This window comes from Rhinopithecus roxellana, chromosome 7 (assembly GCF_007565055.1).
Source record: "Rhinopithecus roxellana isolate Shanxi Qingling chromosome 7, ASM756505v1, whole genome shotgun sequence".
Lineage (NCBI taxonomy): Eukaryota > Metazoa > Chordata > Mammalia > Primates > Cercopithecidae > Rhinopithecus > Rhinopithecus roxellana.
The window spans coordinates 29,840,411-29,858,454 of record NC_044555.1 but is presented as its reverse complement, the minus strand read 5'-3'; the positions used below and the strand labels follow the sequence as shown (position 1 = coordinate 29,858,454).

General features: G+C 36.9%; 1 protein-coding gene across 10 annotated transcripts in view; it reads left to right on the top strand.

The window, feature by feature from the left end:
* KDM6A (lysine demethylase 6A) overlaps positions 1–18,044 on the top strand; it is a 236,587-nt gene that overhangs the window by 204,431 nt on the left and 14,112 nt on the right. For all 10 annotated transcript variants that reach the window (XM_010388418.2, XM_010388415.2, XM_010388414.2 and 7 more), the window contains 6 exons: positions 2,260–2,324; positions 2,399–2,473; positions 3,474–3,622; positions 5,901–6,015; positions 9,793–9,980; positions 10,784–10,925. In XM_010388418.2, the coding sequence (XP_010386720.2) occupies positions 2,260–2,324; positions 2,399–2,473; positions 3,474–3,622; positions 5,901–6,015; positions 9,793–9,980; positions 10,784–10,925 (734 nt within the window). The remainder of the gene's footprint in view (positions 1–2,259; positions 2,325–2,398; positions 2,474–3,473; positions 3,623–5,900; positions 6,016–9,792; positions 9,981–10,783; positions 10,926–18,044) is intronic.

The following is an 18,044-nucleotide window of genomic DNA, read 5'->3' as shown; positions in this document are numbered from 1 at the left end:
ACTGTCTTGCACCTTGCAGGGTATTTATTAGCATCTCTGGCTTCTCAAAAATATCTCCAGATATGTCAAATATCCTCTGAAGGGCACATTCACTCCTGATTGAGAACCACTAATTTAGAGGATAAACTAAGTCTCAGGTTTATTTTATGCTTGCAAAATCCCGTCTTGTCTTCCCTTTTTTTTCTTCTGCCAGATTAGTGTTATCTCATAGACAACTCCTGCAGGAAACATTAGTGTTCTTCTTACCAATCCTAGGCTATAAGAGAAAACTGAAGGAGGAAATTAAAAAAACAAAAATATAAAAATCAGAGGATTATTATTATTAAAAGACCCATATAGCCCTTTCAGCACTGAAGCATTACAAAAATCCTCTAGCACTATAATGAGAACTTTGTGAATTCTGCTACAAAGTGAACATAATACATCCAAATAAATGAGTTTATTAAATGTATTACTCAAATACTTGTCTGCACTAAGTTGTTTGTTCTTCACATATCCTACCACTGATAGTATGTGGCTGAAAGTCTTTAATTTGTGATTCATTAGATTTGCTTGTTGTCTCTGTTTAAAATTCTGCCAACTCATATTTTCAATCAAGACAGCATTTCTACCTGTAAATTGTGTATTTGTCTTCCTTTCCCACTTGCCACTCCCTATATACTACAAAGAAATTCATCCAGTAAAAACTATCCTGTGACTTTACTGAGTTCCAGTGAATTCGTTGTCCATATAAATCTGTAGTTCAAACTTTCAAGAGACTTCAAGTACCTGCTAATATTATAGTCAGGATAGAGTAAGTAGTAAGAAGGAGTCAAAGATCATCAAAGGAAAATGTGGAGGAAGAGTTGAAAAGCAAAGATAGTAAGAGGCAGTCTATTTAAATGGGGAGGGTTCCATAACCAAAGAAAGCATGGGGGTTTTTTGTTATTTTTTTGAGACGAAGTTTCGCTCTTGTTGCCCAGACGGGAGTGCAATAGCATGATCTCGGTTCACTGCAACCTCTGCCTCCCGGGTTCAAGCAATTCTCCTGCCTCAGCCTCCCGAGTAGCTGGGATTACAGGCATGTGCCACCACATGCAGCTAATTTTGTATTTTTAGTAGAGACGGTGTTTCTCCATGTTGGTCAGGGTGGTTTCGAACTCCCAACCTCAGGTGATCTGCCCACCTCGGCTTCCCAAAGTGCTGGGATTGCAGGCGTGAGCCACTGCGCCTGGCCAGCATGGGGTTTTTTAGTATGCTTTAAGACATGGACCATTACATATGAAAAGTTTGACAAATGTTCAGACACTATACATTTAAAGGAATGGAAGCCAAAGGTCAGAAGTACTGCTAACTTAGAAATCATAAAACAGTGTTAACAGATACCATGTCCGTGACTCAGGAGTTGTAAATAAAAGTAATATTTGCATTGAAAAATACCCATATTTATCCAGCACTTGAATTACCAATGTCAGAAACATTTTGTCATTTGTGTATAATTCTTTGTGGAATAAAGACCCCCTGGAAGAACTTTTCCTTTGTTTATAATCAAGAATAAAAAGTATCTTACCTTCTACTCTTACACATATATAGTTGTGTACACATGCACACACCTCTGCTAGCTTATATCATTTATAATCAAGATTGGGATGTCCTAGGCCTTTCAGCTTTACTCAAGTTTTCTCTCCTCTTGAAAATGGGGCAAGTATGAGAATCTGTAATAAAACGTTGTGGCTAGTGGAGGAAGTTGGATACCATGCCGGTGAGATTCGACTTTTCTTGGGTATTTATTTATTTAATGTGGTGTTTGAAGAAATTTTCATGTGTAAGAGGCCTATAGAAACTTAGTTTCAAGGCCAGGCGTGATGATTCACGCCTGTAATCCCAGCACTTTGGGAGGCTGGGGCCGGTAGACAGCTTGAGCGCAGGAGTTTGATACTAGCCTGGGCAACATGGCAAAACCCCGTCTCTACCAAAAATACAAAAATTAGCTGGGCATGGTCATACGCACCTATAGTCCCAGCTACTCAGGAGGCTGAGGCAGGAGAATCGTTTGAGCCCAGGAGGAGGAGGTTGCAGTGAGCCGGGATCACACCACTGCACTCCAGCCTGGGCAACAGGAGTCAAACCCTGTCTCAAAATATTAAAAACATGAAACTTAGTTTCAAAACACAAGTAATACTATTCAATCTAGATATGAATTTTTTTTTTCAGTTGTATGGTGGAAAGGATTGCCAGTTGTACAACACTAAACTAGAATGCTTTTTGCTTAATCTATAGGAAGAAAATGAAAAAAGAAGTCATCATAAAGACCACTCAGATAGTGAATCTACATCGTCAGATAAGTAAGTCATTTTTAATGTCCACTTAGTATTTCTTTTTAAAAGGCATGTTTCTAATCCTGTGTCTCTTTTTTAAGTTCTGGGAGGAGGAGGAAAGGACCCTTTAAAACCATAAAGTTTGGGACCAATATTGACCTATCTGATGACAAAAAGTAAGTCCTTGTAGTAATATTTCTGTGAACTGATGCAAAGAGTTATCCTGTGCTAGATTGGGAATTCTGTACAATTTCCTCTTCTGTTTCATTTATTTTCTTTTCTTTTTTTTAAGTTGACATGAATTTAAGCTAAACTTTTTCTGCTATATTTTACAATTGAAATTTAAAATTTTTTTTTTTTTCAAAAATAGAGATGGAGTCTCACTGTGTTGCCCAGGCTTGTGTTGAACTCCTGGGCTCAAGGGATCCTCCCACCTCAGCCTTCCAAAGTGTTGGGGTTACAGTTGTGAGCCACTGCACCTTGCCAGATTTTTTTTTTTTTTTTTTTTTTTTTTTTTTTTTTGAGACGAAGTCTCGCTCTGTCAGCCAGGCTGGAGTGCAGTGGCCAGATCTCAGCTCACTGCAAGCTCCGCCTCCTGGGTTCACACCATTCTCCTGCCTCAGCCTCTCGAGTAGCTGGGACTACAGGCGCCGCCACCTCGCCCGGCTAGTTTTTTTTTTTGTATTTTTAGTAGAGACGGGGTTTCACCGTGTTAGCCAGGATGGTCTCGATCTCCTGACCTCGTGATCCGCCCGTCTTGGCCTCCCAAAGTGCTGGGATTACAGGCTTGAGCCACCGCGCCCGGCCCAGATTTTTTTTTTACCTAAAACTTTTCTACAGTTTTTCATCAAGACTCTGACTATATGCTAATTATGTAATCACAAAATTATATTTTTAATTATATGAAATAGTTACATGAAAATGTATTTATAAAATATAATTGTACAACTGTTAGTATTTTTTCTTTTATTTACTTGGTCAATAATTTTTATGCCTATTTTTGTTGGAAAGTATTCTTTGGAAAAATTTAAAAATTTAAGCTTTTTCCTATGGAAAAGTAAAATATTTATAGACCTAATTGTTTTTCTGATTGGAACCCAAGAGTTTTGAAGAAATGGTAAACTTCCACAGATACTTGTAGCAGAGTTTCACTTTCGATGTGTTATTTTATTGCAGGTGGAAGTTGCAGCTACATGAGCTGACTAAACTTCCTGCTTTTGTGCGTGTCGTATCAGCAGGAAATCTTCTAAGCCATGTTGGTCATACCATACTGGGCATGAACACAGTTCAACTATATATGAAAGTTCCAGGGAGCAGAACACCAGGTAATTTGTATGAACTCACATACCTTGTTAAAATTGAAAACAAAATCAAAATATGAAACATGCAAAGACAGCCAGGATCTTGTCATTTATAATGAATAAAACTGAAAGAGTTGTTCCTGTTATAATGTTAGACTTTTTAACTGGGCTCAGATTAAGATTTTTCCCCTTTTCATTATCTTTTTTTAGTGTAATAGCCCAGAAACATTATAACAATTTAATCTGGAAAGGGGTCATTGGAGCACCACTGGGAAATAAGTTCTTTTGGCCTGAAGACTCTGTTGTCATTCCCATCTGTTGCAGAGAGTGATGGGGTGCAGTGTTTTTTAATTTTTCTTTTAACCCAAGTGACAATAAAAAGTATGTTTTATATGTAACCGAATGCACATGTATGTATACAACAGCAGTTTTATCGAACAGTATGTTTTCCAGTCTATTCCATTCTGTTTCATTTAAAAAATAAAGTGTAGGTTGCAGTTTTCCAAGTGGATCACAACTCACAGTTTAAAAATAACTTCATGATGTGGAGACATTACTAGACTCATTCTAATAACTAGTCTAGACTTTGCCACTAATTAGGCTTGTCACTTTTGACAAGTTACATTTCTTCTTTAGGTCTTTTTCTTCATTTGTAAAGTGAATTACATTGTTTTTAGACTTAAATTTTCTATCCAATACTGAAGTACTATCTTCTTTGTGCTCCTTTGCATTAACATGAAATTTCACAGGGTGATATTCAAAATATTTAACAGTTGCTACAATCCCAGCACTGATCAGTTAGAAGATATACTGTTGATAACCAGTTCAACTGTACCAATATACTGTGAGCTGCAGGTCTCCCTCAGGTGCTTCTCTTTGCTACTTGATGCAGCCATGGTTTGAAAACCAGACTGCTTCCTTCTTTGTTCACATTCTTACTGAGTCGTGCTTAAGAATTGTTTGAAAATAGGGCTGTGCTTGCTTCTGGGTAAAATGGGTCAGTGGTTCCCCATCCCGGCTGCTGATTTGATTCTCCTGGTCCTTTGTTTCTTTTTCTTTTTCTTTTTCTTTTTTTTTTTTTTTTTAAGAGACAGGGTCTTGGTATGTCACCCAGGCTGGAGTGCAGTGATGTGATCATAGCTCACTGTAATCTTGTTTGACTCCTGGGCTCAAGTAATTCTCCTGCCTCAGCCTCCCAAGTAGCTAGGACTACAAGTGCATGCCACCATGCCTGGCTAATTGATTTGAGGTTCACATAATGACTTCAAGTTATCCTTCCCTCTGGACCTCCCAAAGTGCTGGGATTATAGGCTTGAGTCACCACACCTGGTAGCTTTTAAAAAAATATGTAATTAATTAATCTCTAGGATTCAGATCCATGCATGTGGGTGGGTGGGTTGGTTTTTAACTGAGGTCCCCAGAGGATTGTAATACACAGCCAGGATTAGAACTATTGGTTATAATTGTTATCCTCAGACCGTTAGAAGCCAGTTCTGTCCTATTTTATCCATAGTCAGGTAAAGTGCAAAGAGTTCTGGAATAAATGATGGAAGAACTATATTCTGCTCTGTACTCTATCATTGGACACTGATATAAATGTTGGGGCAAAAAACATTTTGAGTACCTTGTTATGGGGTAAGCACTGTTCCTGGAGATTAGTTCATAAGGAAAGAAATGGTAATGATATCTATAATAGCTAATATTTATTGTTTACTGTATACAGATGGTCCCTGAGTTGAAATGGTGTAACTTATCACTTTTGGACTTTATGGTGGGTTTATCAGAGTATTAAATGCATTTTGAACTTAAGGTATTTTTCAGCTTACTATGGGTTTATCAGGATGTAGTCCCATCTGTAAGTCGAGGAGCATCTGTATTAGGCACTGTTTTATGCATTCATTAGTTTATCAATCTTCAAAACAGCCCAACAATTTATAGAGATTATTATTATCTGTTCTTACATACAGGGAAACTGAGTCAGAATGGTTTACCAACTTGCCCAGGTTCATGTAATGACTAAGCCAAGGAGCCTGGCTCCAGAGCCTAATCTCTTAACCATGATTATACTGCCTATCATAGAAGCTCTTACTGAGTATGTTAGGAGTTGACACAAAAATGCTACAGTGATGAAGAACTAAATACTACTACAGTGTTCTCTGTTGAGCATTTGTAAGGTTTTGTTTCCAAAGATCCATTTTTCTATAAACTTACAGTGTGAAGATTAATTTTTTTTCTGTATAAGTACCGTGTGCTAACCGATTGCGCCACTGGAGCTCCAATTTTTTTTCTTTTCACATTTCAGGTCATCAAGAAAATAACAACTTCTGTTCAGTTAACATAAATATTGGCCCAGGTGACTGTGAATGGTTTGTTGTTCCTGAAGGTTACTGGGGTGTTCTGAATGACTTCTGTGAAAAGTAGGTTTCCAAAGTAAATTTTCTTAAAACACATACTAGAAAGCAGTAATTGTAAAGGACAACTTACCAAGCTGGTTATCCTAATGGATACATTGCCAGTATTCACTTACCATTCAGCAGAGAATTCATTTTAAATTATTTGATTCCAAACCTCATATTTTGTGTTATTGGAAATACTTTTAAGAAAGATGCCATGAAACAACTTCATGCAATAGTAGTACCCATGAATTTAAGAAGATAGAAAAGTTGAGTTATTAGTTAATTTTTAAAATGATGCATACTTATTCATTTGAAAGGTGTGTATTCCAAGAAAAATTGTTTTGTTATAAATGGTTTTAGGAAGTAGAAGGAATTCTTTATTGAGCACCTGTACAGGCTGTGAATAACTCAAGCTTGACCATAATACCCTTTGCCATATCATGATATAAATTCTTTTTAAACTGACAACTTTTTCTAGGAAGAAATTTTATAAAATGTATTATTACTTTATTTTTTATTTTTAAATAGAAATGGGGTTTCACCATGTTGCCTAGGCTGCTCTTGAACTCCTGAGCTCAGGCGATCCACCTGCCTGGGCCTCCTACAGTGCTGGATTACAGGCGTGATCCACCACATCAGCCCAGATTTTGTTTTCTCTAGTTGAAAGAATTGGATAGTTCCTTTCCTTAAGATCTCAGAAATAGCTTTTATTTATTTCTGTGTCTTGCGTTAAAAAGTACTTTGGAATTTTTTTTTTTTAGTTGGTTTCAATTTGATCATTTGTCTAGATAGAACCTTATTCTCTTTCTTCTTTTCTAGAAAGTACTTTATTATATAAGGACCTGATATTTTCATTTAGTAATAACATTAGAAAATTAGTATAGGATGAAAATACACATTATATACACATTTGGTGTTATGCCCCCACCCCAATTAAAGGGGGGAAAAAAACCCACAGGAAACATTTACATATGAGATTACTTTGAAAACTAATTATACACGTATTCCACATACTAACTTCTTTATGTTTATTTTTTCCTTTTTTGAGACGGAGTCTTGCTGTGTTGCCCAGGCTGTAGTGCAATGGCACAGTCTCAGCTTACTGCAACCTCCGCCTCCCAGATTCAAGCAATTCTCCTGCCTCAGCCTCCTGAGGAGCTGGGATTACAGGGGTGTGCCACCATGCCCTGCTAATTTGTGTATTTTTACTAGAGACAGGGTTTCACCATATTGGCCAGGCTGGTCTTGAACTCCTGACCTAGTGATCCACCCACCTTGGCCTCCCAAAGTGCTGGGATTACAGGCGTGAGCCACCATGCCCAGCCCCATACTAACTTCTAATTTCTTACTTTGGTTTAAGAATCTTTGCTTAAATATTTGGATTTAGTAAGAAGTGCATTGTAGTTAAAAAACAAAAAAAGATACTAATCCACAGTTTCCTTATATAAAAGCAAGAGATAATTACCTTATATTGTCTTCACTATTCATATACTGGTTTCCTTCAGTGTAAGAAAGCCAAAGATAGGGAGTTTTAAAGCTTCTAATGTACTGATGAAATAACCTGATCTACTTTAATCTGTACTTTTTTTATGGACCAGCAGTCCAGTAGCAGCAGAGAAAGAACATTGTTATATGGGAAATCTCCATTGTGCTATAGAAAGATTTTTATTTCTTGAACTTTGAGTTAATACTATATTGTTGCAGCTATAATACAGGAATCCTTATTCATTGTTTCTGAGTAGGGACTGGCTATTTTTAGGGTGTAGTTTTTTTTCCTATCTAAATGGAGAGGTGTCTTGGGAAAAAAAGATAATTAGAATAAGCAGATGACATCCAAAAAGCTTGAGCTTAGGGATAATAATAAAAATATCAAGTTAGTAGGAAGGGTTAGGTAAATTTAATAACTCAGTTGTGAAAGTAGTACTTGCTTCTTCAGCGTTTCACTGTAATTTTGTTTCACATAAAGATTGTTGCTTTTGATAGTGACTGTATACTGTATCTGTAGTTTATTTTATGGCTTTAAATAATACCTGTCTTGAAATAACCATTCTTTTGAATATATGATTAAAATGATGCATGCTTTTTGGTAAGTTTGATTTTTTGGGTGAGGGGGTTCTATTTGGGATTACTTGCTTGCTTTTGGATAAAAAATTTTCTCTAATTTTGTAATGACAATACATGGGTGAAATAAGGCTAGGATTTGTGTTTATAGCCATTTTTTGCTTTATAGGCAACTTTTTCTGGACTGTATCTACTTGGCCTTGTCACACACAATAAGCCCATCCTTATCTCTTCGCAGTTAGGCTACCATTTTCACTCTAGTCTAAACTTTCGAGAGTAGCCTTGCATTTTTCAAGAGAGAAAAAGAGAGACTAAGGTTCTTTCTAGATCATAGTTTGGCAATTTATTTTCCATAAAGGACCAGATAATATTTTCGGCTTTGCAGATCATACGCTGTCTGTCACAACTGTGTCATTGTAACAGACACAGTCAGAGATAGTACGTAAGTGAACGGGCATAGCTGTATTCTAATAAGTTTTATTTATAGAAGCAGGCAGTGGTCTGAATTTGGCTCATGGACCATAGTTTGCCAACCCTTGATCTAGATAAAAAATTAAATTTAAACCAGTAAAAACAATTGTATACTTTCTCATGTGCTATAGCACAAGACAAATAAAGTAAGATTATTTCTTAGATCTTACGAAAAGGAACATTTTTCCTGTGTAAGTTTTTCTTTCCCCAAAATATGAAATTTGAAGTAGTTAATTCAATTTTATAAAGTTCTTTTATGGGAAAAGTGGCTATGTGGTTTAAAAAGAACTTCATATCATGATGGAGAATAAGAAGCCAGATATTAAAATAAAAGCTTAATAATATGATCTATGGAATGTTTCCAAAGTATATTGGTAGTAGTAGTCATGATTATTTGTGCATGTGCATGATTGTTTGTTTTTGATAGTTGTTTTGAACTGCATAGTTTTAATCAGCTAATCATCAAAACTATGTGGAGTCTGACGTCCAGTCTCCTTTTCCTCAGAAATTAAGGGAAGTTCCTGGTACTTGTACTGCCACAGTGTTCCTGTTTATGGATTTAAATGACTTGATGTCAACTCTACCTTCCATTTACCTTTTAGGGATTTCTAGGTGCTCCAGGCAGAAGGCTTCAGTCAAAAATAGTCTTTGTTGATATGAAATTAAAAGTTAACTTATGTGTTACTTGAAAGTAGCTTTGGATTTCATTTGGATCTTTGAAAAATCAATTTAAGATGGTAATACTGGGCCAGTTCACTTACTACAGGTATTATAATGCCTGTAATCCCAGCACTTTGGGAGGCCAAAGCAGGCGGATCTCCTGAGGTCAGGAGTTCGAGACCAGCTTGGCCAACCTGGTGAAACCCCGTCTCTACTGAAAATACAAAATTAGCCAGGCGTGGTGGCAGGCGCCTGTAATCCCAGTTACTCCGGAGGCTGAGGCAGGAGAATTGCTTGAGCCCGGGAGGCGGAGGTTGCAGTGAGCCTAGATGGAGCCACTGCACTCCCACCCAAGTAACAGAGCAAGACTTGGTCTCAAAAAAAAAAAAAAAAAAAAAAATATGGTAACACTGATCTTTAGTAATTTAGTACTCAACCATAATTACACACTCTTTATATACATACAGCAAATCTTTTGGCACAAGCAATTACGTTTCAATAAAATGAACAAATGTTCATTAAAAAAATTTTTGATGTTTTCTTCCAGTCTTACTAGGAGCTTCTTAATATAGTTGATCCATTTACATTATTTTCTTCTTATTTCAGAAATAATTTGAATTTCCTAATGGGTTCTTGGTGGCCCAACCTAGAAGATCTTTATGAAGCAAATGTTCCAGTGTATAGGTTTATTCAGCGACCTGGAGATTTGGTCTGGATAAATGCAGGCACTGTTCATTGGGTTCAGGCTATTGGCTGGTGCAACAACATTGCTTGGAATGTTGGTCCACTTACAGGTATTATAAAGAATATGTTTTAAAAAAAGTTAATTTATAGAGGATTATATCCAATAGGTCTGTTCCTTTTTTCTTGAAATATAACTTACTAAAAGGTGTAAGAAGAATGTCTCCTTGCATAGAATTGCAATTTGTAATACAATAAATTAAATTCAGGTTAACAAATGGAAATCTAAGAGCGTAGATATTAGCAAAAAACAGGTTTATGGCTTTAATATACATGAAGGGTATAATAATAATTTTTAGAGTGCTTGGTTTTATTTTATTTAAAAAAAAAACCCTTATGAGAGAAAACAAAGTAGAAAATTTATTCTTTCACATTAAAAAAAAGTATAGTATTTCATATGAATAGCTCTGTAATGTCAAAATCTGTTTGAATTACGTCTGCCTTCAGGCAGTACTCACTTAAGGTTAAGAATGTGGAGTTTAGAGCCAAAAAGACCTGGATTAGGACCAGGATCTGGCTCTTGTAACTTTGGGCAAGTTATTTAACCTCTCTGGTCCTCGATTTCTTCATCTGTATAATGGAAGTAATGAAATTAATAAGGTGATGGTGAAGAGTAAATGAGATAATGGGTAAAACTAAAAATAACACAATGCTTGGCATATAGTCATAGGAAGTGCTCTTTCTATGATTGCTAATATTATTACTACTGTAATTATCATAAAGCATAAAAATTATTTTTTAGTGTTTTGAGGTTTTTCAGAATTGATGTTGAAGATATCACCTGAGCAGGTGATAATGGTTATCTTCATATCTTTTGGTACTTTGGGTTGCTTTATAACTGTTTTTTTTTTCCTAGCCTGCCAGTATAAATTGGCAGTGGAACGGTACGAATGGAACAAATTGCAAAGTGTGAAGTCAATAGTACCCATGGTTCATCTTTCCTGGAATATGGCACGAAATATCAAGGTCTCAGATCCAAAGCTTTTTGAAATGATTAAGTAAGTCTTTTCTAAAACTGCTGTAGTCCCTCTCTTTTCGGGGAGTGTTAACTATTAAGTTTTTTTTCTCCCTTAGAATTATGTTGACATCAAAGCACAGTGGTCCAGAAGTCTAGCAGAATGTAATATGAGAATCCACATGTTAAAAACATTTTTCCCTTGCAACTAGCCCACTATGGTACAGAAAGGAAAAAAAGAAACATGATTATAAATCAGTAGAGTCACACAAACCTGTGCTTCTTTCCCATTTCCCTCTGAACCACCTGATATCCCAGGATAACTTTAGTTTTAATATTGAAAATCTACCATTAGTAACTTGAGGGGAAAATGGCATCACAGAATATTTGTTGTCACAGACAAATTAGCAGTTAATATAGGGATTTGACTAAAATGCTAATTTTTAAATTTTTAATTAAATCATCTATCTTTTAAAGTATCTCTTTTCTGAGCTACTTAAAAAAATTTAGTATAAGTTATGTAAATTCTTATCTAGGACCCTAGTTTGAATACATATGTACCAGTAAGCTTCACATTTGTTTTCACAGTTTCTATCTTAGCCATTTTGTAAATCTATTTAGAGGTACTATTTTCAAACAGTGCTATATAGCAGTGTTTCCCTAAACTGTGTTTTCCACTACTAGCTCTGTCCCCAAAAGATGGGAAATTCTGGCTAAGGAAATATGGGAAATGATAGATTAAAGTTCAGCAAGTGGACAAGTCCTTTATTTGTATTTATTTTTTGTAAAGTATTTTAGATACTGTACGTGTTAATGTAATTTGTGAATGAGGGAGAAGAGTTACAGTGTACAGTATTTCCCAAACTTATTTGACCAGTATCTTTTGAAGAATTAGTTTTCTCAAAAGCTCATTTTGGGATACACTGCTTTATATTCATTGATTAAATAAGTTTGTCTTAGTCTTTGTTAAAATAGTGTTTACATTAAGTATTTCTCCTGGAGATAATTTGGTCAGCATGTGTTGTTTTCAAAATGCTGTCTTTTGAAAGTAGTCCTGGTTTGTTAAAATGATTTCAAATCTAGATCCAAACTTTTATTTAAACAAAAGTGTGTGGCCAAGGCAACATGCCTATGAATTATTTTATGACAGTCTTTTCTCAGTTGCACCATTTTATCTAGTTATAGGTAAAAGGGTAGGGGAGACAAAAAGGACCAAAAACCAAATTACAGCGAGTAATATACAAATTCTTTAGAACATTGGATATTACATACCATACTTTCCATAAATATAATTTATAGTGGGATGGGGAATTGTCTCTCCATTTATCCTGTTATACGTCAGAATGGTACTTTACCCTGAATAGCAAGTTCAGTGTTATTTTTTGAAACAAAAGTGACCTAAAGTCACTAAAGGTGTTTAGTAAGTTGGAGGTAGTCATAAACTAGATGCTAAGTCAGATCACTTAAAAGTAGTTCAATATAGAAGCCATTTATCTAACAGCTATATAGACTGAAAGTAACTCATTACATTATGAGTAGATTAGGATTTTATAATTGGAAAGGATTTTCATGTCACTTAATCAGCTCCTACTTAATATAGTAATCTTATCTGTATTCATAATTTGTGATCATCCAGTGACTTCTTAAACATTACTTTCACCTCACTATAATTCTTGCAAGTTGTTTACAGAATAACCTAAAGTCTACCTGTCATTTGGTCCCGATTTCCTGAGTATATTTAGGATTTATGCAGAATAAATCCCATTCAACAAATGTTTGAAAACTAACTCTATGCCAGACACTGTTGATAGACATACCAATGTTTAAGATGAAATTCCTGTCCTCTGGAGACTTAAATTCTAGTAGGACAAGAAAGAAACCCCCAGTATAATTTATTTATATGAATAAGATAAAATATAATAATATTTGGGAGGAGGGAAGGTCAGAGTGCTCCTTTTGTTTAACGGGTCTGAGAATGTGAGTTTTCTGCTTAGCCCTGAATAATGAGGTGAAATCAACTACACAGAGATGTATGGGTAGAACCTTCCATATACAGAGAACAGGTGAAGGCTAAATTGGGAATAACTTTGGCATGTTTATGGGACAAAAAGGTCAGGGTGACTATAGCTGAATGAGAGGAAGAGTGATGGCGATAAACTTAACTAAGCAAGCAGGAACGAGATCGTACATGGGCTTTCTGGACATGGTAAGAAGTTTATATATTAATTATAGGTGTTACAGCTTGCCATAGAGGATTTTAAGCAGGAAAGGAATAGGTTTCACTTTAAATTTAGAAAATGGATCTGGTGGCTGGGCGCAGTGGCTCATGCCTATAATCCTAGCACTTCGGGAGGCCGAGGTAAGCCAGATCACTTGAGATCGGGAGTTTGAGACTAGCCTGGCCAACTTGGTGAAACCCTATCTCTACTAAAAATACAAAAATTAGTCAGGCATGGTGACGGGTGCCTGTAATCCCAGCTACCCTGGAGGCTGAGGCAGCGGGGGTGGTGGGGAAGGGGTTGCAGTGAGCCAAGATGGCCCCACTTCACTCCAGTCTGGGTGAAAGAGCGAGACTTGTCTCAAAAAAAAAAAGAAAAAAAGAAAATGGATCTAGTTGCTTTGGTGTGGACTGGGTTCCAAGGGGTAAGCTTAGAAGTAGGGAGGACAAATTAGGAGGCAATTGTAACAGTACAGACCAACCTGGACAGATTTCCCTGTGAAAATAGAGAGAGGGGTCAAACTAGGGAGTCTTGTGGAGCTAAAGCTCATAGAACTTGTTCATAAATTAGGTGGTTGGGTGAGAGGGAGAAAGGAACCAAGGAAAACTTACCCATAGTCTTTTCTTCTTGTTGTCTGATTGTCATTAATTTAAACATTAGTCACCTCTATCATCTTTTCCATTCCCTACCCCACCCTCAATATTCTCGTTATCCTTTGAGACTCCTTCCAGTTTATCATTGTTCCTCTCAATATTTAAAATGTTGAGGTATCGACATTTATGTTGTTATAAAGTTGTCTTGTGTTGAGGTCAGACATACAAAATTTGGTTGTTTTTCATAATTTATAGTGATACTGTTTATTTCTTTTTTTTTTAACCTAGATGCACTTATATTCTTATCTATACTCCATTTTGCCCTATACTACAAAATGTCTAATCATTTAAATCTTGATTGTATTCCTCGTGATATTAACAGTTCTCCTCCCAGCTTGAGTACCTATTGACGCACCAATTGAAAATGTTAACCACAAGTCTAGACCCCTAGGCCTTGCTTTATAAGCCTCCCTTTTTGAAATAATTGTCATTGAGCCATTGCCAAAAATGTACTTTTCAGCAGCCAACATGGCTCCCTTTCTTTGTTTTTTATTTATTTATTTATTTTTTTGAGACGGAGTCTCGCTCTATCACCCAGGCTGGAGTGCAGTGGCGCCATCTCGGCTCACTCCAAACTCCGCCCCCTGGATTCACGCCATTCTCCTGTCTCAGCCTCCTGAGTAGCTGGGACTACAGGTGCCCGCCGCTACACCCGGCTAATTGTTTGTATTTTTAGTAGAGACGGGGTTTCATCGTGTTGGCCAGGATGGTCTTGATCTCCTGACCTCGTGATCCGCCCGCCTTGGCCTCCCAAAGTGCTGGGATTACAGGCGTGAGCCACCGCGCCCGGCCCCCTTTCTTTGATTTAATGAGTCTTTGCTTATTGTATACAAGGCTCTAGGCTAGGCTCTTAGGGTTTATAAATACATGGTATAGGTCCTTTCTTAGTGCAGTTAAATAAAATAGATTGAAAGAAATTCGGTGATAGATCCACTGAAGTTTCCAGCCCAAGGAGTCAGAGAGGTTTTTTTTTAAAAAAAACTGTGTATTCTGGGGAAGAATGTATTTTGTGTGATGGGTGAAAATGAGGAGGCAGGGAGAAGAGAAAGGAATAGCACTTAAGCCAGCTTAAAACCAGACTCTTGCACCATCAGAAAGATGCCCCAGTTCATCCATAAAATAGCCTACATAGCATATCTCCTTAAGTCCAGCACAGTTACATTTTCGTCCAGTGAAGGAGTAAAATCCCTTTTCTTCACTTGAGCGCCAGGCAAATAGTTGGCTTATGTAGAGAGGCCATGTTGTATGAATAACTCTAGTCTTCAACCACTAAAGTCATGCTCAACATGGTAATTCTGAAAGGCTCAGAGGAACTCTGGAGAAGAATAGCAAATGTATACTCCAACTCATGTTCTCTTCCTCCTGCTGTCATTCTATCCCCCATACCTCCCTTTTTTTTTGACCTCCCTCCTGATTACACTCCCTGCTGTGCATTTGCGTGAGCTTAAATGTATATACGATACAACTGCTATATGTTTATTGACAATAATTGGTGGTATGTTTTGGCTTGAGCGCAATGTGTGATGAGTAGTAGAATAAGATATAGTTGTAAAAGTTGGTTAGAAGCCGATTATGCTTTGTGTACCAAACTTAAGACTTTCTTCTGTTGGAGAGCTCTTGGTGGGTTTTTAATTAATATGATCTAATTTAGGTTTCATAAAGGTGTTTCTGGCTATTAAATAGAGCAAACTTTTGGCTAGTAAGAGGAAGGAGTGAATCAAAGATTCTTTGGCTTTTAAGTCTAGATACTTAGATGGTTTAGTAATATTGCTAGTTAATAAATTGGGCTTAGTACTTAGCCAAGCACTGAGCAAAGTGCTTCCCAGACTGTACTCACTTATTTCTCACAGCATCCCAAGGTCATTCAGTTGACTAGAGAGGTAGAGCCAAGATTTAAACCCCTATCTGTCTGTGAAAGTGCTTGAGTGAATCTGTGGCACATGACTTCATTTGGGGACAAGTTTGGGGAGCCAGTAAAAGAGTTGGATAGAGCTATTTAGAAGAAGCTGACTAGGGAGTCATCTACCTAGGAGTTTGTGACTGTCTTGAGAGGAAAAGGAAAGAAAAAGTTGGGGGTAGCACTTTGTGGGGGATATGCCTGTTGAAGAAAAAGAAATAGGTGAGCTAGATAACAGGAGAGCATGGAGACTGAATTGTTGCAGAAAGAGAGGACGAGGTCTTTTTCCACAAGCACAGTTTTGCCGTGTATTTGTTATATCCACATCATTGCTCTGGTCTTCAAATCTAGTAGTTCCTGCCAAAAAATGAAGTGGTGTTGGTTTTTTCTGGTTTGTGAGCTGTGCCAGTTCTTAATAAATGGTTCTCCCTTGCCATTCCTTCCCTTTGCTTTATTTTCTTCATCTCCTGTTCACTCTGCCACCCACAGCAGTTTGGCTTTCTACCCTTGGTAAGCCCAACACTTCTCTTGTTGAGGTCACCAGTGACCAACTGTTGTATATCTGCAAAGGCACTAATGTACACTTTCTTCAGAAATCTACCTTTTTAAGCCTGGCATGTGAATGCCTCAAATCTGATTCCCACTTGCCTTGTCAGCCATTTCTCCCACTGCTGCCTTTAAATGTGTGCTTGAATTGTTTTCTATTTATTAATATTTTTACCACTCCATTTGCTATTTTAAACCATCTTTAATATGAACTGCAATTTTTACATCTCCCCCTTTTTTTCCTTTGAATCATCTTTTAATAAAGCATTAATTCTGTATATGTTGAGCATACGAATTATAGGCTATATTAAAAGAAAAAATATCAGCTAAATGTAAGAAATGAAATGGAGAGGATATACAAACATAGTCTTCTTCCTTAACTCTCCCCCTGAATTGTTATTTTTAATTCTTAAATACTGTGAATCTACAGTGTGTAATTTTTAGGCTTTCATAGTTAAGTGGTAAGCCCGCTCAACCAAAAAGAATGTAAGCAAAATTCTCCTTGTGCCTTCTCATCTGCTCGCTCCCTCAGCTCTACCCAGTTCTTTTTATTCAGTAAATGTTTATTGTGTACTGCATTGTTACCCAGGTTTGTGCTAGGTGAAAAGGATTTGATCACTTCTCAGACTGCTCAAAGTGAATTGAGAAACCGTCAAACCATTAAAACATGTGATCTTTAATGATAGAGATATTGGTAAGAAACCATGGTGGGGCAGCATAGAGGAAGGCTCTTCTGAAAGAGTGGAAGGTTCAGTAAAGGCTTCACCGGAAGTACTACAGCTTCGCAGTCTCTTATTGTAAATCCTTTAGGCCAAATGTGTTTTGGAGCTAAGCAAAACCACAATGAGATACCATCTCACACCAGTCAGAATTACTATTATTAAAAAGTTAAAAAATAACAGGTGCTGGCAAGGATGTGGAGAAAAAGGAACACTTACACTGTTGGTGGGATTGTAAATTAGTTCAACCATTGGGGAAAGCCATTGTGGTGATTCCTCAAAGAGCCAAAAGCAGAACTACCATTCAACTCAGCAATCCCATTACTGAGTATATAACCAAAGGAATATAAATTATTCTATCATAAAGACACATGCACACATATATTAATTGCAGCACTATTCACAATAGCAAAGACATGGAATCAACCTAAATGCTCATCAATGGTAGACTGCATAAAGAAAATGTGGTATATAAGTGGGAGCTAACTTATGAGACCACATGGACGCATAGAGGGGAACAGCAGACACTAGGACCAGTTGGAGTGTGGAGGGTGGGAGGAGAGAAAGGAAAAATAACTAATGGATACTAGACTTAATACCTGTGTGACAAAATAATCTGTACAACAAACCCCCATGACACAAGCTTACCTATAACAGACCACGTGTACCCCTGAACTTAAAGTTTAAAAGAAAATAATGTTTTTTAGATTTAGAAAAGGTTATTGAGTACATTTATAATATATTGTACCTTCCCAGCAGGGTCTGTTGCAGTATCCTGGGATCAAACATATTAATATTTCAGCACTGAAACATAGAAATAGTCACTCTAATGAGCTCAGTGAATACTATAAGTAGCCCCAGGTCAAATTTCAGTGCCACTTGAGTTTATGCAAGATTTATGAAAATTTTGTGGGATTATAATAAGGGATTATGAACCTGTATTTGCACTGGGTTATTTAATAGTGGGAAATGGTGTTTTCTTCTGTTGTCACCTCCTGACTCCTCATTATCATTTTGAGAATGAATCGCCTGTAGTTCTTTTAAGCAAGTCAATATCACTCTTGCTTTTTCTCTGTACTTTTCCATTCAAGTCTGGTCTTTAAGGACCCTGTGATTCCATAAAGTTCT